This window comes from Ictalurus furcatus, chromosome 18 (genome assembly GCF_023375685.1).
Source record: "Ictalurus furcatus strain D&B chromosome 18, Billie_1.0, whole genome shotgun sequence".
NCBI lineage: Eukaryota > Metazoa > Chordata > Actinopteri > Siluriformes > Ictaluridae > Ictalurus > Ictalurus furcatus.
This window is the reverse complement of record NC_071272.1, coordinates 22,476,933-22,499,161: the sequence shown is the minus strand read 5'-3', so window position 1 is coordinate 22,499,161 and position 22,229 is coordinate 22,476,933. Positions and strand designations below refer to the sequence as shown.

General features: G+C 41.5%; 2 protein-coding genes across 5 annotated transcripts in view; both read left to right on the top strand.

Annotated features, from left to right (window-relative positions):
- wwc1 (WW and C2 domain containing 1) overlaps positions 1-11,462 on the top strand; it is a 33,173-nt gene extending 21,711 nt beyond the window's left edge. Inside the window, exons 13-22 of the mRNA XM_053647986.1 lie at positions 1,335-1,502; positions 2,010-2,202; positions 3,670-3,810; positions 3,965-4,023; positions 5,543-5,732; positions 5,887-6,054; positions 6,159-6,251; positions 7,191-7,421; positions 8,311-8,429; positions 9,006-11,462. Coding sequence (XP_053503961.1) covers positions 1,335-1,502; positions 2,010-2,202; positions 3,670-3,810; positions 3,965-4,023; positions 5,543-5,732; positions 5,887-6,054; positions 6,159-6,251; positions 7,191-7,421; positions 8,311-8,429; positions 9,006-9,072 — 1,429 coding nt within the window. The 3' untranslated portion in view covers positions 9,073-11,462. The remainder of the gene's footprint in view (positions 1-1,334; positions 1,503-2,009; positions 2,203-3,669; positions 3,811-3,964; positions 4,024-5,542; positions 5,733-5,886; positions 6,055-6,158; positions 6,252-7,190; positions 7,422-8,310; positions 8,430-9,005) is intronic.
- Positions 11,463-14,255: 2,793 nt separating this feature from the next.
- Positions 14,256-21,837, top strand: cnot8 (CCR4-NOT transcription complex, subunit 8). Of its 4 annotated transcripts, none has more exons than XM_053647988.1 (7): positions 14,256-14,344; positions 14,996-15,178; positions 16,583-16,776; positions 16,983-17,144; positions 17,457-17,601; positions 19,191-19,301; positions 19,854-21,837. In XM_053647988.1, the coding sequence occupies exons 2-7, from the start codon at positions 15,062-15,064 to the stop codon at positions 19,980-19,982; spliced, it is 858 nt and encodes a 285-aa protein (XP_053503963.1). In that variant the 5' UTR covers positions 14,256-14,344; positions 14,996-15,061; the 3' UTR covers positions 19,983-21,837. The 4 variants fall into 4 exon arrangements, with proteins under 4 accessions (XP_053503963.1, XP_053503962.1, XP_053503964.1 ...); XM_053647987.1 differs by having other exon boundaries at positions 14,272-14,344; positions 14,981-15,178; XM_053647989.1 differs by lacking the exon at positions 14,256-14,344 and adding an exon at positions 14,382-14,895.
- The last annotated feature ends 392 nt before the right edge of the window (positions 21,838-22,229 follow it).

The following is a 22,229-nucleotide window of genomic DNA, read 5'->3' as shown; positions in this document are numbered from 1 at the left end:
TTACATACAACCCCAATTCCAAAAAAGTCGGGACGCTGTGTAAAATGTAAATAAAAACAGAATGCAACTATTTGAAAATCTCATCAACCCATATGGTATTCACAATAGAACCTAGAAAACACATCACATGTTTAAACTGAGGAAATTTACCGTTTTAATTAAAAAAAATTTTTTTTTTAATTCGATGGCCGCAACACGTCAAAAAAGTTGGGACGGGCGCAACAAAAGGCTGGAAAAGTAAGTGTTCGTGAAAAGAAACAGCTGGAGGAACATGTTGCAGCGAATTGGGTTAATTGGCGACAGGTCAGTAACGTGATCGGGTATAAAAAGAGCATTTTAGAGATACAGAGTCTTTCAGAAGTAAAGATGGGTACATTTTCCTCAGTTTAAACATTTGATATGTTTGCTGTGTTCTATTGGGTTTATGAGATTTGCGAATCAATGGGACAGCGTCCCGACTCTTTTGGAATTGGGTTGCACATGAGGGAACGCAAGCCTACTTTCCTGTTGACTGACCCCATTTTCTCTCTCTCATGAATAATTTTTATGGACTACTTCTTAAAATTAACAATCCGAAAATAACCCCTTATTAATATTTACTCGGGTAGCAGTGGTGGATAAAACACACACACACACACACACACACACACACACACACACACACACACACACACCTGCTCCGGGTTCCTGAGACAAGCAGATTATATTTCTTTAGCAACAACGAAAGTTTCTGTTTAAACTAAACGAGCGAGCTTCGCGACGTCCATGCTAATCGTTCTGCGTCCGACGCTGGACGGACGTTTTTAATTTATATCAAAAGATTTATAAATAAAACTCCTGAAGCAGATTCGATCGAAGTTTTCAACTTATCCGAATCTTATAAAATTGTAAAAACACTGTTCACTGGTTTTATTAAATGTTTTGTCGTTTTTTTTTTTTTTAAATGCAACACCAGTCATGCGCTTGAAGGTTGTTAGGAAACCTGTACGCCGTGATGCGTACCGTGCGTCGTAGAAACGCCTGGAAAATATCGTGATATGACGCTGGTGAAATCATTTAGAGAAGCGAGATGATTAAAGCAGGCCGATTAAAGGAGCCGTTATAGCGCCAGCTACAGGTATAAAGCGTTACGTTACATCCGTATGCGCACAATATCACAACTTTTTACTTTACTATAAATAATGACTAATCGCCGAGAGTTCCTTAAATATCTAAAGACGGACGTGATGTAAATTCCCCTTGATGAACTAATCCAATCCGAATAGGGCTTTAGACACAGTACTGTTTCTGTAACTTTGTGCGTTAAGTGTTAAACTGTTCTGCTGACCGAACAGGCCCGGAGTCCCTGCCGAGCAGATGTCGGGCGACGAAGACGGGGGATTAGTCAGCTGCGCTCAGATCAGACTGGGCTTGAAGTACGAGGCTAAAGAGAAGCGCTTTGCCATCTTCGTCATGCAGCTGACCAACTGCAGCACGCTGTCTGTTCCTGCCAGCCAGAACATGTACGTTCCCTTTCTATCGTTTCAGCTACTTTCCGTTTTTTAAGTCTCGCCTTCACGTGGGACGGTAACAGCTCAGCTGTAACGAGGAGCCGGACAGTAGCTTTCAGATCTTCTGCCACCTAAAGCACTCGAACCCTGTTGTAGTTTATAAACCGCACTATGTGTAAAGTTGATCTATTGTTCAAGTTACAATTCAATAAATAAACAAATGATCATTTCCCTAAATCGTACTCTGTACTAATGCAGTACTCGTAGTATCCTAGATCTGAACTAGCGCTCTTCAAACGCCGCCGCTACAGTCGCTCTTCGTATTTACCTCCTTCGTTAAACCTGTTATAGATTTACTCTAAGAGTAAGCGAATACCTGTGTACTGTATGTTTATGGATCTAAAGTAAATACTTGTGTTTGATGTTTACCGTGAGCGGCCGTTTTGATTCGACCTCGCTTGCCGAACCCGAGGGCGTGTCACGTATCTCGCGTGAACGCCACCTCGTTCCTGTGCGCAGGTACGTCCGGGTGGTGGTGCTGCCCTGTCCGGAGGCCACCCGCTGCCTGTTCCGCACACGCAGCTCACGGGCCCACGACGCGCTGGAGATCAACGAGGTGTTCGCCATGCAGCTTTCCCCCTCCGCCTTCAGACAGAAGACGCTCCGCGTCGACGTCTGCTCCACCACCGAGTCCAGAAGAGAGGAGTGTCTGGTAGGTGTCCTGAAGACCACAGGTTACCTCGCTGAGAAACTCATGCAGGACTGTTAAAAGTGTTGGTGTTTGGGGTCAGTAAACCTGGAAATAACTAAAGTTCAACTCATGTTGTGAGGTAAAGGGTGCGGCGATACGATTAAAAATATCACGATACGCCGGTTTGCCTGCAAAACAGTGTAGCCTTAAAAATTAGTGATACTTTATTTAATGTCTAGGTTATTTTTTTTGTATAAATATTTTTTTAAAAGTTTTAAATGTAAACAATTTTAAATATTTGAACTAATATAAAGTAAACATCAAATCAGCTTCGGATTAATTTAGTTTTAAAAAATTATGTATAATATCTCACGATATACGCGATGTTTCAGAAAAGCGTATCACGACATTGTTTAGCATGATATCGATGTCATATGGCGAAGTCGTTCGGTTCTAATAACAGCCTGACTAAGAGTAAGGACCAGGGCTGGGGCGATATGATGGTGTAATATCCATATTGTGATAAATTATGTCACGATACACTTTTTTTTGAGATATCGTAGGTAATTTTTTTTTTTTTTTTTTAAGAGCAGTGACAAACAGCTGATCTGATTTTTTTTTTTTTTTTGCATGATTAGACTGTAAAATAATTTTTTCTAACTGTTATTTAAAGAATTCATTAAAAGTATTTGCATTTTTTTAATTTAACCTTTTTTTTTTAACGAAACCTCCTGTTTTGCTGTTTTTCAGTTACCAAACCTAAATATCGTGTATCAGAAAAAAGTATCGTGATACAATATTTTTGTCATATCGCTCACCCTTAGTAAGAACGTGCGTACGCAAGCTCTGCTTGCCAGCTAGGTGAGCTGCTAGTTAACCGATATCATCGTCGCAAATTCCCACAGTATATATATATATATACTTTATTCTTTGTTTTCTTTATGGTTGTTATTTTATCTTCACCGCTTTTTAAAATGGATGAGTTTTAAAATCTGAGCGGAACCGTCATTCGACATTTTACGCAGATTCCACGATTCGCGCGTGGCGTTCCGATCCGGGAAAATCTCGCCGCGTGCCGGGTTTAAAATCCGCGTGAACCGTTCGGAACTCTATCCGTTAGATCTCCACGATATGACCCGATAGTTTTGTACGATATTTGTACGATACACGATTTGTTACACAGCTAACAGAGAAAGAAAAAAAAAAAAGAATAACTGTTGAAGCGAATAATGCGGGAAAAATTCAAATCGATTCCGCGTAGCTTGTGATAATTTTGAAAAAATATTAAACCGTTATAAAAACGTATCGCGATGCCACGATGTACCGTGACGTGATTTATCACGATCTCGATATCATATCGTCGTATCGCCCAGCCCTAATATCTACAGTCTCTCTCTCTCAAAAAAAAAACAAACGAAAGGAAACCCAAATTTAGTTAACGGTGACTGTACATTTATTTTTTGTCCTTTTTTTTTTTCTTTATTAAAGGCCGGTGCTCAGATCAGTTTGGCTGACATGGAGTGTTCGGAGGAATGGTATACCAAGTGGTACAACCTCCTCAACTACATGCTCATCCCAGACATGAATGGAAAGAACAAAGAGCTCAAGGCTCCCACGCAGTCCGACAAGGTGGCGCGCACACACACACACACACACACACACACACACACACACACAGACACACAAACAGGGACCTTTCTGACTACATTTCAAGCCACAATCTGTCTTTAATGCTCAATGATATAATATATGTGTGTGTGTTTGTGTCTGTCGCATATTTTAGACAATAGACGGCTCCTCAGAAATCCAAGCAGCTAACGTGAAGACGGCAGAGACAGACTGGTGAGTGGACGCGTGATCACTGATAAAACTGAGACGTCTCATAGAGAATAAACGAACGACCCGAAAAACCTGGAGTCCCTGCTGAGCAGATAAAAAAGGCCAATTAATCATCTGCAGTCAAATCGGTGCGAACCTGAAGCACAAAGCTAAAGACAATAATAATCATTAAAAAAAATAATAATAAAGTGGATTAGGTAGTAGCAAGCGAGGAGTTAGTTCCCCAGAACGCAGGAGAATAACGAGCGCTTGTCCGTGCCGAGGCGGTCGATGGATGTAGAGGCCGTGCTACAGCCACTTCCTGTCTCACGTCACGTCACGTCACGTCACCTGTCTGGTCGCCCCGATCACGAAGACGCGAGACAGGCCGGTTGAATTTCAGCCCGCACTTCCTCTCGTACCTCTCTTTCCTCTCATCCTTCATGCTGCCTTTAATACCCGTCTTTCACAGGAACACCGTCGTCCTAAAGCACAAGCATTTGTCTCTTTATATCCATCTACGAGACAATCTCAGAGCGCGGTTACGGAACAGGGCGCGTAACCGACTTTAGGCAAAGCCGTGAATAAATAAAGGAAGGTTTAGGTTTAGGATTAACGATGTCACTATTCAGATTATATATTCAAGGCGTATGTTGTGTGTTTCTCTACAACCCCGTTACGAGCATCATGAACTTCTCAAGTCGAACCTTAATATCAGATCAGCTGCTTCTGTTCGGTTCTGTTTGGCTTGTAATAATTAAATATTAAAAAGTTATTCAGAACGTATACGATACCAAAGAGGAAAAATCTCAGCGTTCTAGATTTAACAACGAACGCGTCGAAGCAGTGGTGTTTAAGGCTCTGGGTTACTGATCAGAAGGTCGGGGGTTCAAGCCCCAGCACTGCTAAGCTGCCACTGTTGGGCCCTTGAGCAAGGCCCTTAACCCTCTCTGCTCCAGGGGCTCTGACCCAAACTTCCTGACATGCTGGGGTATGCAAAGAAAAGAATGCACATATGTATTTTGTTTTATTCCGCCAATCAGCGTGTTTCTTTGGGAGGAAAAAAGGAGGGGGGAGGGAAATTCCTCATTTGAGAGACGCATCTCAGTAAATAAAATACCTTTTTTTTTTTTTTTTTTTTAATTGAAAAACGCCTGGAATAATATTGAAATAAATGGATATAACGTGCTAAGGGAATGTTTGATGAAGACAAAATTTCATTTGGAATTCTATAACATCCAGGTATAACTTTCTAAAGAAAAAAAAATCCTAACTTCAGGAGGTTTTTTTTTTTGAGTTCACAGTAAAAAAACAAAAAAGAAAACCCAACTTGTTTCTGGAGTTTTTCTAAAAATTCTAGATAATTTATCCACTCTCAGACCAAAAAAAAAGAATAAAAATTGGGCCTTTAAATTAGCTAGATTGGATAAAAGTTCTCCTGTTTAAAATGATATATGGCACTTGATGCTGTCCGTTAGAATAGGGTTAGAAAGGTCAGATAGTAGATATGATATTCGATTGATAGCGGATCGTGTATCGACAGGCGAACGGAGCCTCTAGAGGGCGATGTGTTTGTGGACGGTGTGGGCAGCGACGTGGAAGGGGAGGAGTTTAACTCGGAAGGCTGCCAGTGGGAAGTGGAGGACGAAGAAGAAGAAGAAGTGGAGGAGGAGAAGCAGCAAGCGGCGCCAACCAAGCCTCTTTCAAAAACAGCGGCGGCTATTCCCGAAAAGGTTTTAATTTTCCCCTTAATTTATCAGAATTACTCTTTCTTACTAAAAGATGTCTTCGAGATACGTTAAAGAGACTTCAATTTCACGTTCGATCTATTTCTGTGTAAAGTGCAGTCGATTTGTCTGAACGCAGCATCTCACGGTCCTTCCACAGGTGAATAAAGAGACGAGCATGGAGGGCCTCCCTCACGCCGCCGCCTCCGTGGTCCGGCCCAAAGAGCGACGGCTTGAGCTGAACCAGCAGAACCTTTTTGTCAGGGGTAACACCATAATCCGCTCCAAGACCTTTTCTCCTGGTCCACAGAGCCAGTACATCTGCAGGGTAAATGCGCACACACACACACACATACACACACACTTGGAAGCACAGGATTTCAACTTCCTGTACGTTTGCGCTCACTCCATCTCCTTTACCCGCGTCGTTAGATCAACCGCAGCGACAGCGACAGCTCCACTCTGTCCAAGAAGTCTCCTTTCGTCCGGAACGCCTCCGAGAGGCGCAGTGTCCGTATTAAAAAGGTAAGCCTCCCGAGAAGCTCGGTTAAATATTCGACGAATGCTGACGCTCCCTCAGAAGACGTACAAGTTCCACCCCTGAGGGCTACCTGTCCTCGTACCTGAACGCAGTCATACAGAAAAGCATTAGCGCTGAAAGGTAAGATTTATTTACAGTGCACGCGTCTCCCGCTGACTCGCGTCTCCCCGGCAGCGCTGCACGTGAACACACTGCAAAGACGCCCGAAGATCTCGTCCTCGCCGCGGTTTCTCCTCCGTATTGCACGCGTACGGATATTTTTGAAATGGTGAATCTTGTAATAGGAAAACGCTCAACGTTTTATTATCTTCATGCCGATTCTTCTGATTTGTGAGCATTTTCTCGGTAGCAGGGTGTTCCGACCTGATACGTCATGCCGTGAGATAAGCGTATAGAATATACGCGAGGACCCTTTTTATCAAACGATGAGCTCAGCCTCTCCGGGACGCGTTATCGCGTTAAATGATATTAAAACGTCTACGTCGGGTAGAAGAGTTGCTCGCGTAGGCATGACATCATCCATCTTTTTTTTTGTTTCGCTTTTCTCGTCTTCTTGCCATTTTTGAAATAACACAAGAAATTAAGGCAAAGTTTTTACCCCTTATGGCGAATGTTAAACGCCGAAATGTACCGAGGTCAGTTCCCATCATGCACCTGCCTCAAAATGTTAGTTGATGCCCATCACATCTCCCATCCAGCTCCAACCTCACAGTTATAGAAATAAATAAATGAAATCTAGAGCATGATCTGTTTTTTTTTTTTTTTTTTTTTTTTTTTTTTTTTTTTTTTTTTCCTTTCTTCCCCCCGCCAGAGGATAATTTTAGTTAACAAGGAGCACATCATGACTCAGACACACACTTGGAGCGGAAATGAATCGGACTGGCATCGGTCGGTTTACGATTTCTATTGACTGTATTCCCCAGCCTCCGACGCAGACGCACGGCTCAGACGGTGTGATGCGCACTCCTATGGACCTGGAACTGGAGCTTCAGGCGTCTCGGACGCGCCACAGCCGGCTGAACGAGGAGCTGCGGGTGCTGCGGCAGCTGAAGGAGCAGATGGAGAGCGCGAGGCAGCAGGGCCAGCGCAGCCTTCCCGCATGGGTTCAAGAGGACGAGCGCTTCCGATTGCTGCTCACGCAGGCCGAGAAACAGGTCTGTCACGTTTACACGTCTTCACGAATCACGTGCTCCACCAAGGGGTTATTGTAAAAGAATTATACAGTATATTATCCAATACTGCACCATGTTTGTTCGTATTACTTTCGATTTAAAGGCGTACTAATTTTTAGTAAAGATTTTTTTCCCACTGTCTAAAGTTATCGTCGGTAATAAAACATAATAATCTGCATTGTTTGTTTGTTCAGTGTCCTAACGGGGTTAGTAATAAAGCAAAGCAATTCCGCAGAATTTTAATAATGCTACTTTTAAATGCAACAGTTATAAGCTTATCACGCTTGGTGTTTAGCTTCGCAGGCGTGTAACGATACACAGATTTCACTTATGATAACGATACGATATGAGAAAACGTTATCAACGTTCTAGAAGTACAATAATAAAAACTGTTCCAAATGAAACATTGGCTCTGTAGCCAGGTTTTCGCTGCTGTACGGGGTTGCCAGGTCTAAGCAAAATTTCCACCACAAGGATATTGGACCAGAAACGTTCAGGCATTGGAAAATCTTTTTCCAGTCTTTGTGCCTTACCCAATTTTAATCCGTCCTCTTCGTTTATGATGAAACTATTAGGAAACCCCCCGCCAAATTTATTCGTATAATCCGTATACTAGTGTGATAGTGTGCTAGGTTGTTCCGACGAAGGAGTGTGAGCTCGATTAAGTTTTTAAAAGTTGACATGACCGACAGCTCACTTTATTCAGAGCCTGGTACCGGACGAAACGATACACGACATCGTTACGCCTCAATAGGTTTGAAGACACGAACAAAAAAACAAACAAAAGTGCCGTTAAACGATCGATTAAATATTTACGGACCACTTTCCATCCAGTGAGAGTTTCGACTTGTGTCACCGTTGTTTACCGTAGACTCAGGAGGAACAGCTGCAGGAGCAGAGAGTGGAGAAGATGATGCGAGCGGCAGCTAAGGAGGTGCACAAGATCCGAGGACAGAGCCGCAAAGAAGGTCCCGAAGTCCAATCCTTCAGGTGACGCTTCCACGCCCATTTCTGCAGTTTTACTTTCACGCTTTTTAACCAGGAAGTCCATGGCATCCTGTATTGTGTAATAGTTTACTGGGCCGCCTATGTTACCTAGCGTATTTTACCTAGCATATGTTTTTGTTTGAAAACTTGGATTTGGACGGCGTATGACCGCATGGCACGTGTACTCGCCGGACGCTTCGTTCGTTCTCCACAATTCTCCAGGCAGCCAATCATGTTGCAGCAGGTTCCTGTTAACGTTCACGTCAAACATCAGGACGAGGAAAAATTCTCGGTGATGTCAGCCGTTCGATTGGTTCAGGAACGGCTGGCTTCTTTGGATTTTCACTCACGACAGTAATGTAATGGCGCGTGAAACAAAAAATACAGCAGTTCTGCATCAAAGACGACGGACAGACTGGTTCGAGCTGACCGGTAACTCAAATAAATAACCACTCTTTACAACCGTGCTGAGCAGAAAAGTACGTCAAGATGTTGAAAGCATGAGATGTATGAAGTTCAGGTGAGTGTATATCTCGATCCACATCTCTATTAACACCTGTGCTTCTCCCCCCCCCGCAGAGAGAAGATGGCCTTCTTCACACGAGTAAAGATAAACGTTCCTGACCTACCAGCTGACGACGTATAGACCGCAAGCAAGAGTCTAATCTGCTGTTTCACTGAAGAAGAACCTGACCTCTGGTGGTATTATGAAGAATGAAGAATTATTACTGCAGAAAATTATTAAGTGTATATTCAGTAGGAAAAATGTCCATTTTAATACACTGGGTTTTTAGCTCTCAGTTGAAAATCTGTAGATTATTTCTCCTTTTTTTCTTTTCTTAAATTGTACCAACAACCACATTTTTTTTTTTTTTTTTTTTTGTATCCGTAGCAATATATTTTTTTCTTTTACTACTAAAAATTGTATATTAGTATCTGTATTAGTTCCTTTTTATTTTTTTTTGATAGTCGATCATTCCAAAACACCAGAGTGTTGTTTTTTTTTTTTTTTTTTTTTTTTTTTTTATAAAAATAACACAACTAGAGGGAGAAAAAAACTCGTCGAGTCGGCTTGCTATAACTCGATTATGTGAATACAGATCCTTGAGGTACTTTTATGATTGATAGCACAAGGTTTTGGAAATCACTGTTTAGATGTATGTTGGTTTGGGTAAATTAGGTAAACAGAAACAACAACAACAACAACAAAAAAAAACGTAAAACCGATACGCCAGTGATGTCTCACTTCGAGACCGGGGCGTGTTTAGTCGCGCGCACGCGTTCAATAAGGCGCGTTCTTTTTAAACATTTAACACTATTTACAAGAAAGGGAAAAAATTAAAAAAACGATCGAAAGTACAAACTAACGGTAGCCGAAATCGGTTTTTAATGCGTAGTTAGCTCAGTCATAGCTAGCTGTAACTCATGATCAGCGTCACTACGTGCTGGTTCTGAGCGTGTGTTTGTTTGTTTGTTTTTAGAAGTATAAAACTTTTTTTTTTTTTTTTGTCCACAAGGCACAGCACACAACGCAGCGTCCATAATCCCAGCATTTATATTTAATCTGCACTTAGTCGTCCCACAGCCTCTCAGGTAGAATTTGGCTAGTTCATGCACTTTAATAGCTAGTAATCAGAGAGTGAGGAACGCAATCACGGCACGTTGTAACTATCAAGCACAAAAAAAAAAACAAAAACGAAAAAGAAGGCGGCCTGATGCGTGCTCTCTCTGACCTTGAAACGAGAACGGAGAGAGTCGTTTCCGATTGACGTTTCGTAGTAGAAAAATGCTTTCATTTTTGAAGTCCCTGAATTTCTTTCTTTTTCTTAAAAAAAAAAATTAATTTTTTTATTAAAGGCCAGATTGCTTCTAAGACACTCGTGTAATCCCTCTTCAGCTTCTCCTCATCCGAAGCTGTCGCTCGACTTTGGGAGCAGATCACGTTTCTCCCCGCTTCATTTCTGTGCTCTGTCGTGCAGAAGGCTGTGATCTCACAGCTAGTGAAATATACCCTCACCGTCACCGGCCAATCGTGTGGTAGCAGCGCGACGCATCAAATCGTGCAGCTTCAGTTAACGTTCATGTCGAATTTCATGACGGGGGCCACATCTGGTACCGACACCCATGCCACGGTTAAACTCTCAGAGATCAGATTTTCCCCCATTCTGATGTTTGACGTGAAGATTTTATGAATTGTGCTACTGCCACATGTTTGAAGGATCGGATAACCGCATAAGCGAGCAGGTGTACAGGTGTTCCTATTAAAGTGGACAGTGAGTGTAGATCAATTTGATTATATTCAAGATATGTTTGTTTTTTTTTTTTTTTTTTGCAGTGGATCCTTATATTCTTGCGTTTTGAGTTTTTCCCCACACTACTAGACTATGAATGTTTTCCTCAACCTGCTGTCCTTCCAGCTCTTAAAGACCAAGGTGCTTGTTTAAAGCACTTCGATCACATCATCTCCGTCTTAAGTGAGCACTTTTCGAGTACTTGCGCCGCAATCCGCCGGACCCGGAACACGATTTTTCACCCGAGTTCGGATCTAAACGCGCCTTAGGCTCAGAGCGAGGTCGTATTTGCGTGTCTAATCTCTGAATTCGCTTAACGGCTCAATCGAGATGTGTGAGAAACGATTTCTCCGTGATCGGAAACGTGGAAACGACCTGGCGTCTTCCGGCGGCGTCCAAATCGACGGAACCGCGTCGCGAATCTAAACGTCCGAAGTGTCTCCCAACACGTTTCCGCCACACAAAAGCCGCACGTCAAGTTAAAAACCAAATTCTTTCACGTAGAAAACGACGCAAAGGGAAATCGCCGTATCGTCGCGACGTCAGCCGCGTTTATGTCCGACGTGGAGATGTTGCCCGAGTTTCGTTGCACTTTTCCGTAGGTCAGGGTTTTTTTTTTTTTGTTTTTTGTTTTCCTCGAATTCCCAGTATGACGGATTGCACCATTAGGAAAGTTTGTGATGCCTGTGCTGCACTGTGACCTTTTTAGGAAGTGGGGAAATTTAGTAATCGCGATCGCGTCATTTTTCGACGTGCGTACGAGTTACGAAAAAATCGGGAATAAAAACTTCTCGCTCGCTGAACTCAGTAGGAATTCGGATATGATTGGGGGGGGGGGGGTTTCTTTGTTTTGTGTTTTTTTTTTTTTTTTTTCCTAGCTTCATTCGAACAAGACATCCAAAAAAATAACCTCCCCACACACACACGCACACACACACGATGAAGACGTGATGATTGTTGCATTCAGGAACGGACGGTTTAGATGTAGCGCTGAACGACGTGCCTTGATCCCAAACGAACTCTGAACTTCTTACTTATTAACCGAACTAAGTACCCCCCGTCCCCCCCCTTACCGCGGTCTTCCGTCGCTCTGCTTTGCACCTTGAGATAAACGACAAACCAGCAACGACCGTCTCGTCAGCACCTTTCTATTCCAAATAACAGCAACCCCGGCACGTCCCGCACGAAGCCCCGACAGCGAATCGATTCTGAAAAGCTTTACATATAACCAAATATCTCGTAGTTTGCGACACCTCTCCTCCACCGTGTGTTACGCATTTCATCCCGCGACTCAGTGTTTCGCTTTCCGAATGCTCCGTTAATCCGTTACGTCCCATCCTGCACCCCGTTTCGTCCGGTTCTCTCCGCGATCAGACCGAGTTCCAGCGCACCGAGGCCGCTCGTGGATCGCCGCGGTACAAAAACCTACGAAACAAACAGCGTAAACTGGAGTCTTTTATATATGTGTTTTAAACTCCCGTGTGTTTCGGTTGAAGACTGGAATCTGAATGTGTGGAAAAGCAAACGCTTTCCTTTCAACAGCGTGCACTGTATCTGTAGCTGAGTTGTGAATTGTTACATGGAAACACTAAGGTATCTCGATTTCTTTTGTTTTTTTTTTGTTTTTTTTTTACTCAACTGGAAGTCTTACCTTGTAGAAGAGCCGGTCTGGAGGAGCGCCACGCTACGCAGGACGTAATCCAGACGTCGGCCGTGATGGATTTACCTCCTCGGTGCTCTTTTGCTGTCCGAGACTCTGACGCGAGGCGCTTCTCGAACGTTCTGATCGTTCTAACTGTTGGAATCACGTCAAAACATGTACAACTTTTTTTTTTTTTTTTTTTTAGAGAGAGAAATAAAAGAAAATCACGACATGAATGAGTTGTTATCAATATAGACTTACGATAGGATTCCTGTTTTGATGCGTTTGATGTTTGTTTGATTTTTGTTTTTTGTTTTTGAATCCAGCAACGATGGAAAAAGAACCGGGTCTTTCCACTAAAGGCGAGGCGATTTTTGAGAAACGCAGCATGTATTTATTGCACTTTTGTGATTTGGGTGTGCTATTTTTATTTGTATTTTTTTTTTTTTCCTCCTCCTTTCCTTGTGAGACTTATGAAAGCTGTGAATTTTTCCCATCGACACTGTACTGTCAACGAAAAATTGTAAATATGTCACCAGCACAAGAACATGTTTTGTAGTTTCACAACAAATATAAAAAAAAAAAATGGTTCTTTGCCCTACGTCTCAGAGATGTCTTTCTTTCTTTCTTTCTTTATTGTTCACTATACTATAGATATACAACGGCGGTGTCGAATTCTCGAATCTGATTGGTCAGAAGGTGTGGATCGATCGTGATGACGGGTTTGAATAGGTTATCGTTTCTATAGTAACAGCTCGTCCACAGAGATTTGTATGGAAAATGGGCGACACGATCTAAGATGTAATAATCGACGTCTTATTTAACGAACAAAAAACGTAATCGGCGATGTGGTGTTTTTGGAAGGAGTCTCCAGTGTCAACGCTTTGTAACACAGCTACGAGGACGTTTTCCGGATGGACGGTTTTCCGCGCTTTGTTTCCACGATAAGGTTTTTTCTCTTTTTCGTTCATAAATAAATTACAAGTAATAATCAGCAAATTGTGTGGACACTGGATCATCGCACCCATATGAGGTTGTTCTCCAGACTGTTGCCATGAGGTTTGAAGCACACAATTGTAGGACATGTCTTTGTATGCTGTAGTATCACCGTTTCTCTTCACGGGAACTAAGAATCCCAAACATTGGGATTCCAGCATGACGATGCTCCTGTGCACAAAGTGAGCTCCATGAAGACACAGATTGGAAGAAGGTAGAAGAACTCGAGCGTCCTGCACAGAACCCTGACCCCAACCCTACTGAACACCTTTGGGATGAACTGGAACTAGAGCTTCCTCTCAATCCCGACATCAGCGCCGGACCTCGACCTCGACCTCGGTAACGCTCTTGTAGCTGAACGAACACAAATCCCTACGGCCACACCCCAAAAATCTAGTGGAAATCCTTCCCGGAAGAGTGGAGCGCATTATAACAGTGAAGAAGAGAATAAATCTGTAATAGGATGTTCAAGGAAAAAACACACACTCACCGTCCACTTTAATAGGAACACTTGTACACCTGCTCATTTATGCAGTTATACAATCAGCCAATCATGTTGCAGCAGTGCATGAATTCATGCAGATAAAGGACAAGAGCTCAAACATCATGCTTTCTGTTTTTCACAACATTTTATGTAATGTATGTACATGTATGCATATATATATATATATATATATATATAAAGATTTATTTAATATAAACATATTAACAAATTCACTACATATTCATTATATATAGTATATATTAAAGAGTCTTTATCAGTTCGTGCTTTTTAAATTGGTAAACTTGTTTATTGGTTTCATTACAGATTAGCTTTATTTATTTATTTATTTTTAATAATTAGCGTTAGCGGTGGTGTGTTTTTTTTTTTGTTTTTTTTTTCTTTCCCCCCCCACAATCCTCCATTCCCGGAAGTGCGCGCTGAGCTTTTATTGAACCAGACGCTGCTGAGCTTTTATTAAGCGTCGCTACAGCAGGACTCCTGCCAGGTAACTAACACCGGTCTTTATTATTTAACGTGAATTTAAAAACAAAAACAACCTCTGTGCTAATCACGTGCTTGTGTATATGATTATATGTGTTTAGCTAGCTAGCTAGCTAGCTAGCTGCTCAGCTTTGGGTGGACGAGTTGAGTTTAGCGGACTGGTTAGCATCAGCTTAGCTGCTCGTGAACGATGAGGCTGAATCCCAAATGGCTTCCTAGTTTCTCTTTAAAGTGCACTGTATCAGGTAAGAAACAGCACGTGCGCCCTATGTAGTGCACTCCCTTAGTGTGGAGGCAGTTTGGGATTTAACCCGGAAACTGAAAGCAGGCCCCTTTTGCGCTCGAGCGGTATCACCAAAAGAGCTATTGTCACATTATACTTGAAATTTTTTTATTGTTTTATCCTGTTAAAACTGTCCAAATGTGCAAACCCGAATGATGTATGGAGAGTAAAGAAGTCTATCTAGTAACGCACTTAAACTAGCTGGGTTTGTTTTGGGTTCAGAAACCTCAGGAGCTTGTTTGGTCTCCACCACGCTTCTTCTGGACTTTTTGGTACTACATTGGTGTTTGTTTGTTTGTTTGTTTGTTTGTTTGTTTTTGTTTATCCACTCTGACTGGTCATCTTATCTAATTCCAGTGCTCTTGATTACAGAGTTCCCTCCTATTACCTGCTGCCTGCTTGCCACCTCCTGTGCTTTGGTCTTCATCCTGAACCAAGATGCCAGCTGCACTTGCAGACACCAGTCAGATCATCTGCGAGGTCTGGGCCAGCAACGTGGACGAGGAGATGAGGAAAATCCGCCAGATCGTTCAGAATTACAACTACATCGCTATGGTGGGTGTGTTTGTTTTGTCCTCTGAGGCACAACGATACCGCGTGCGGTATCGTACCGCCCGATACGAAGCTCGCGATTTAATACGTCCGTTAAATCGAACGTTCGTGGAAGGCCGTCTGTCGTTTTGCCGGAAACAAACGTTCGATCTAGGTAAACGCTGTATCGGAAGAAAGGTACGCCCATCGTACGCAGGTTAATACAGTAAACAATCGTTCGATCGGCAAATTTAAATAAATAAACACAATAAAACGTGAACGCTGGACTCGGACGGAATTTTAAAAGCCGAATCTGTAAGTGCGCCGGATAACGATTTCCTTTAACGCGAACTCTTACGCCGGTGCTGTTATACCGAGTGTTATAATTGATTGTGAGAGCGACGTCGCTTTTATACGACGGCTCTTATCTATCCACGCAAAACATTGATTAATATCTCGTAAGTGACGTTTCGGACGCGATACCGTCAGACGTTTCGTTTATTTTCCCTCCGCTAGTGAAATAGATCCTGAAGAAGCTCTGCTCGTTTTACGGAACGTCGATTTTGTACGTTCCCGTTAAAGGTGCTTCTGGTAAAATCGGCGTCCGTTTTTTCCACCACCTTGTCATCGTTCATGTTTTACGGCAAAAGACGTCCCTGGAAAAAAGTGCCGTTCGGCGTGTCCGCCGTCGCTGTCTCTACCGTCAAAACCGTTCCGAACTAGGAAGTGGTATCTTGCTTGGCGAACACGGCGGAGCGGAGCGATACACACGCGGTGAAACGTCCCGGCACGGTTATATTACATATAAACACTCTTGGAACGCCGCTCGACCGATCGGATTAGTGAACCGTGAACTGTCGTGTAATGAACGTTTTAGTCATCGATTTCCCTTTTCGTTAACTCTGGAGTAACGCAGATGGAACTATGGGAATTATGTCGTGATAAAAAATCCCAAATAAATCAAAATAATTTTTATTTTAGGATCTTCAAAGTCGACGCCCTTTTTGCTGAGAATTCCCAGAAATGTATTCTTGGTGTTTTCTCACCCGATTTCTTGAGGAATTTCCCTGAGATGATTTTTAAACAGTATTAAAGGAGTTCCCACCGACGCCGGACTCTTATCGGCTGCTTTTCGGAATATTCCGCTCCGAGTCGTCCGTTTAAAAAAAAATAAAAAATAAATAAATAAAATGTATCTATATCTATATATATATATATATATATATATATATATATATATATATATATATATATATATATATATATAATTTCTTTGTAGATAAAATGTTAGTTTTCTAATGAAAGAAACGAATACGTTGGCATGATTATATTTCAAATATTTCAAACATTTAATCACACACCTTCAGATCCAAAGGGTTTTAAAGCTCATGAGAAACGTTTAGTCGAGTGTCTCCAAACTTCTGTTAGGACACGGAGTTCCCCGGCGTGGTGGTTCGACCCATCGGAGAATTTCGCAGCACTGTCGATTATCAGTATCAGCTCCTGCGCTGCAACGTGGACCTGCTGAAGATTATTCAGCTCGGCCTGACCTTCATGAACGAAGACGGCGACTATCCACCCGGGACCACCACCTGGCAGTTCAACTTCAAGTTCAATTTAACGTAGGTTCTTACGATTAAGTTATGATCAGGTGATAGACAGTGTGCTGAGGCACATTATTATTATTATTATTATTATTATTATTATTATTATTAATATTATTGCAGAACACAATATTCCAACATCTCAAGTCATCTTTAGTCGTGTAATGACTGTCTACCGAAGTTTCTTTCTCTATCCCCCATCCCCCCCCCCCTTCCTTTTCCAGAGAGGACATGTACTCCCAGGACTCCATAGACCTTCTGCAGAACTCGGGCCTTCAGTTCAAGAAGCACGAGGAAGAAGGGATCGATACTCTGTACTTCGCCGAGCTCCTCATGACCTCGGGTTTGGTGCTGTGTGAAAACGTGCGGTGGCTCTCCTTTCATAGGTAACGAAAACGAAAAAAAAATCTTTCAAATCAAAGACGTTGAGGTCCAGGGGGTGGAGCTGGTGCTGGATCTGATCCAACTCCTCCTCCTCCTCCTGTAAGCTTAACCCCTAACTCCTAACCCCCTGAAACACGCTCCACTCCTCGGACTTTTGGCTCCACACAAAAAAGGTAGGAGGAGCTGGATCAGGTCCGACTCCACCCATTCCCCCTCCCCATTTTTTTTCCCCCCCGTTCTGCGGCAAATCTTCATTCTACGTTATCTAGTTTTTGAGAACGGTTCACTAATATCTTCTGGCGTGTTCCGGGCAGTGGATACGACTTCGGCTACCTGGTGAAGCTCCTCACGGACGCTCGGCTCCCGGAAGAGGAGCACGAGTTCTTTCAGATCCTGAACCTCTTCTTTCCTGCCATCTACGATGTGAAATATCTCATGAAGAGCTGCAAAAACCTGAAGGTAAAGAGAACCAAAAAAAAAATAGGTTCTTCTGTAAATTTCTTCCAGAACACTGTCTGGAAAGACGTGCTTCATGATACCTTTATAAGGAGGAAAAAGTTTACATAAACACTTTATTATTGCTCGCTGTACATAATATACCTTTTCCTAAGTGTAGTAGATTTCTGAACCTGGATCAGCCCACCCGCTCCTCTAAATTACGTCTGGTATCAATTTAACCCGTATTTCACGGCGAGCGACGCGGTGACGTCTGTGTTTTTACTCTCTGTACATTGTGTGTTTGTCTTTTCGTCCAATAAACCCTTTTATTACGTTATCCCTGAATATTCAGTAGTTCTTCTGCAAGAACGTACGCTGCATTAAGAGTGCGCGATTTGTATTTGTAGAAATTGTTTTCTAGCTAAAGGTTTAGTACCTTAGACACGTTCGACACGAGGAAACTGCACAATATCCGGAGGAGCTCGCCATCTTTCAAAATTATCTTCCCCAGGTGCGGGCCGAGACGCGTCACGTGACGTCATCACGACGCGCGTACGGCCAAAACCGTCTTCGATTCACGTGCGTCGAACACGAATACGGCTAGAGCGTCTCGTTCACCAGCAAACATCGCCGCGAAAGAACAGACATTTCTTGGTCGAACATAGAATATGTGCATGGTTGAACAAACCAACAAACATCACCGCGAAAGAACAGTTTCGTGCGAATGCGATTTCGCCGATTTGAGTAGTTTTCCGCGAGAAAAAAAAAAAAACGCACGGAAAACTCCAAAGTTTCATCAAAATAAATAAATAAATAAATAAATATATATTAAAAAAAGCCGCAGCGAAGTCCAGCGTTTTTGTTGCAATGATCACCAAAAAAAATCAAATCAAATCAAATCCTGCGAAATCCTGTACGGACTGAATAATACTGGCAAGCTGAAATAAAAACGTCCGACGAGTAAAAGGAAAGGCCTGGGGTTGCATGTGGATCTAACCTCTGATCTAACAGAATAATTGTTTAATAAATAGCTTTTATATAAAAGCGTCTGCTGTGGGAACGTCACTTCGTTACAACGAAAGCTTTCGTACGAAGCCGTTGTGGATGAAATGACCGAGATCTTACACTTCTAGTGCTAACTAACGAAAAGCTTATCCTCTGGAATCGGTTCCGTTAAATGAAGCCGTTCAGTCGGAGTCGGATCGTTTTATCATAGTCATAAAGTTAACACGCGCGTTTATCCTTCGTCTGGATCCGTTTCTGCCGTCGGTCTCAGCAGAGCAGAGGGTTAAGGTGATCTCATCTTATATTTCAGTCCTGTCTAAGGAACAATACACTTCACGAAAAGGCTGTAATATACAGAGTGAAATAACGAACATCTCGGCCCATTTACATCTTCGGTATCGTTTACTGTAACTAGATAAAAATACGGTAGAGGTTCTGAAGAGAGACGCGGCGTGCTCGCTTTCTGTCACGATGAAAAGATCATTACGGTGATTTTAGTTAAAAAATAAAATAAAGTCATTGTACGCCTGACTTAACTATTATTAAATAAGAACATAGTTAAAAGGCTGTGTGTGTGTGTGTGTGTGTGTGTGTGTGTGTTTTAGGGTGGACTTCAGGAAGTCGCAGACCAGCTGGAGCTGAAAAGGATCGGGAGACAGCATCAGGCCGGCTCGGACTCGCTGCTGACCGGAATGGCCTTCTTCAGGATGAAAGAGGTGGCGCATAAATTAATGAATAAAAAAAAAATGTCCATTTTTATATTATTGCTTTTTTAATTCATTTTTTTAATCCATTGATTTTATCCTTTTGATTTGTAAAATTTAGGAATAAAAAAATGTAAATAAATAATAATAATAATAATAATAATAATAATAATAATAATAATAATTAAAAACCCTATATAAAATTGATGTATTTTTATTTATTTATTTATTTATTTATTTATTTATTATTCATGAATTTTACAAATTAAAGGATTCATTTAATGAATAAATAAGCAATAAAATATACAATTCAGACCGGTGATTAAAAATGAAATGAAGATATTTAAAATGAATATTAAAACATTTATTTATTCAAGTTAGCTTTTAATTACCGGTCTCACTTGCATATTTTATCGCTTATTTATTTATTTATTTATTTCAATGTTTAAGTGATTCATTCTATCCCTTGATTTGTAAAATGAACGCATGAAAAAAGCCTTAAATGTATCGATTGATTGATTGATCGATTTGAGGGATGCTCTAACGGTTCCATTTCGTTCGCAGTTATTTTTCGAAGACAACATCGACGACGCCAAGTACTGCGGGCGGCTCTACGGCCTGGGCTCGGGTTCTTCTCAGACTCAGAACGGCATCTCCAACTCGTCGCAAGAAGAAGCCAACAACAAGCACTGACCTCCGACGCCACCACGCACTTGTTTTTAAATCCCTCGGAGCAGAGAAGAGCAGATACTGGGTTTATTATTTTTTTCCCCCTCCATCCCTCAACCACATCAGAACGGTGGAGAAAAACGAGCAGTTCTGCTCTTACACCCGGTCCTTTCACCCAAACAAACGGAAACATCCCGTCACAGCTCTCCCGCGTAGCGGCTGTTTCCCAGCGCGTCATTCCTCCCGGACATTTTATTCGTTTGTTTTACAGCATTAAACAACTGAAACAAATCTCTCTATATTTTTTAAGCACAGGACTAGCACCTCGTATCTCACAGCTAACAAGATCCACAGCATTTTTAATATGCTCCACCAGCAGTTTGGCACAATCTCGTTTCGGATTGCTTTTCTTAAAAAAAACAAAAAAAAAACAAAACAAAAACGAGGCTTGAAGAGATCCGGTGTCGTACCTACAGGCAACGAGGAAACATCTGTTCAGTGCTGTGATATTTTAAATTATGCTGCGAAGTATTGTGTATTAAAATGTAAAACTTTCAAAGGAGCCAATCTTTTAGCATTTTTCCTATGAAAGAGAAAGAAAAAAAAAAGTGTTTTAAATCCGGACATCTTTGTTATGGAGTAAGGTGCAGGGATACACTGGTTCTGTGCAGAAACGTCTTTTAATTTGTCCACCATGAAATAGATTGTTTGTGGTACGTGTTGTTTTTATTCCATCCGATGTTTCAAACTCTTGTATATTAAAATGTTTTCTATCAAAATATGTTACTTTTTTCTTTTTTCTTTTTTTTTTTCTATAAAAAAAACAAACAAAAACAACTAAACAAAACGTCTATCGCAATGCGGCAACACCGGTCCGAGTTAAAAGAAGCTGACGTCTGGGATTATGTGAGTAATGTTATGTGTGATTATTAAAAGGAAATATTTGAATCATTTTATATTGTACTTTTAATTTTGCACATTTTTATTTTTTTTCATTATTGTAAACATGATGTATAAGAGTATCTGAGCCTTCATGTGAAAAACCTGTCAGCAATTTAGGGTGAGGAAAGACTAAAAATAATTAAATTTGAAAAAAAAAGAAAAAAAAAGAAGGAAAGATAGAAATCTGAAGTAAACTGAACTAAAATCTAATAAATCAAAATAAAATGTAAAGTTTAAAGAGATTAAAAAAAAACAAAAACAGCTAAACCTAAAAACCCAGACTAAATCAAAGTGCTGTTAAAAAATGAAGGAAAAAAATTAGAATTAAATAGAAAAATTAATTAAAAATCATGCTAAACCAAAAAATTAAATAAAAAAAATAAAATCAAAACTAAATCTAAAAATAAAGAAATCAGAAATAAACCTAAAAATTGTGATTTAGTCTGGGTTTTGTTAAAGAAAAAACTAAATCTAAAAAATTAGTATGACCTTTTTTATATATATCAAAGTTAAATCTACTAAATTTTTAAAAAATAATCTAAGCCTAAAAATAATTAAAAACTTCACCTTGTCATAAAATCGGTCTGCGTTTAGCAAAGCGTTATCAGACGCTGTTGATTAATTTTCTATAACCTCTGCTACGAGATTCTATTAATACGTTATTGCTTCTACAGCGACGCCTCGTTCACAGGGACCCGGACAGCGCTGTTTGACGTGTAAATAATGTGTGTGTTCTTCTAGCAAATGTTTTGAACATCATCTGAGGAAGAACGCTAACATACGAGGGGTGGACACCATAAATAAAATTCGCTATCTATCCATCCATCCATCGTGCAGTAGATAGCGTTACCACCTCACAGCGCCATGATCTGAGATCAGGGTCCCGTCTGTCTGTCTGTCTGGCGTTCCAGATGTTCTCACCGCCTCCACACGGGTTCCTTTGGGTTCTCCGGTTTTCTCCTACTGTCCAAAAGACATGCGAGTAGGCATACTGACTGCTCTAAATGGTCTTATCCGGTGTTCTGGTTAACGAGGACGAACGAACAAGACTGCAGATGAGATTGAAGACCCCCGAGGTAGACCAACTGGAAACTTTTAGACTAACATCACTCAAACCCTAAATACAGTTAGCGTAGTCGCTGCCAAAGCGTCTGATCGAATCCTGCTCACCGTACGTTGCTCTTTCCCCACACGGATTTCCCCTTCGGGATCAATACGATGCATCCATCTGCTGAAATATAATCTAACGAGCCAGCTACTTCATTAATGCCTAATTAACTACTGAAAACGAACCGCTGAGAGGACAATCCTGTGTACTCGTACGCCTCA

Coding starts and splice junctions, on each gene's coding strand:
- cnot8 (XM_053647988.1), top strand. CDS start 15,062: ATGCCAGCTGCACTTGCAGACACCAGTCAGATCATCTGCGAGGTCTGG. Junction 17,602..19,190: donor AGAGCTGCAAAAACCTGAAG/GTAAAGAGAACC, acceptor TGTGTGTTTTAG/GGTGGACTTCAGGAAGTCGC. Junction 19,302..19,853: donor CCTTCTTCAGGATGAAAGAG/GTGGCGCATAAA, acceptor TTTCGTTCGCAG/TTATTTTTCGAAGACAACAT.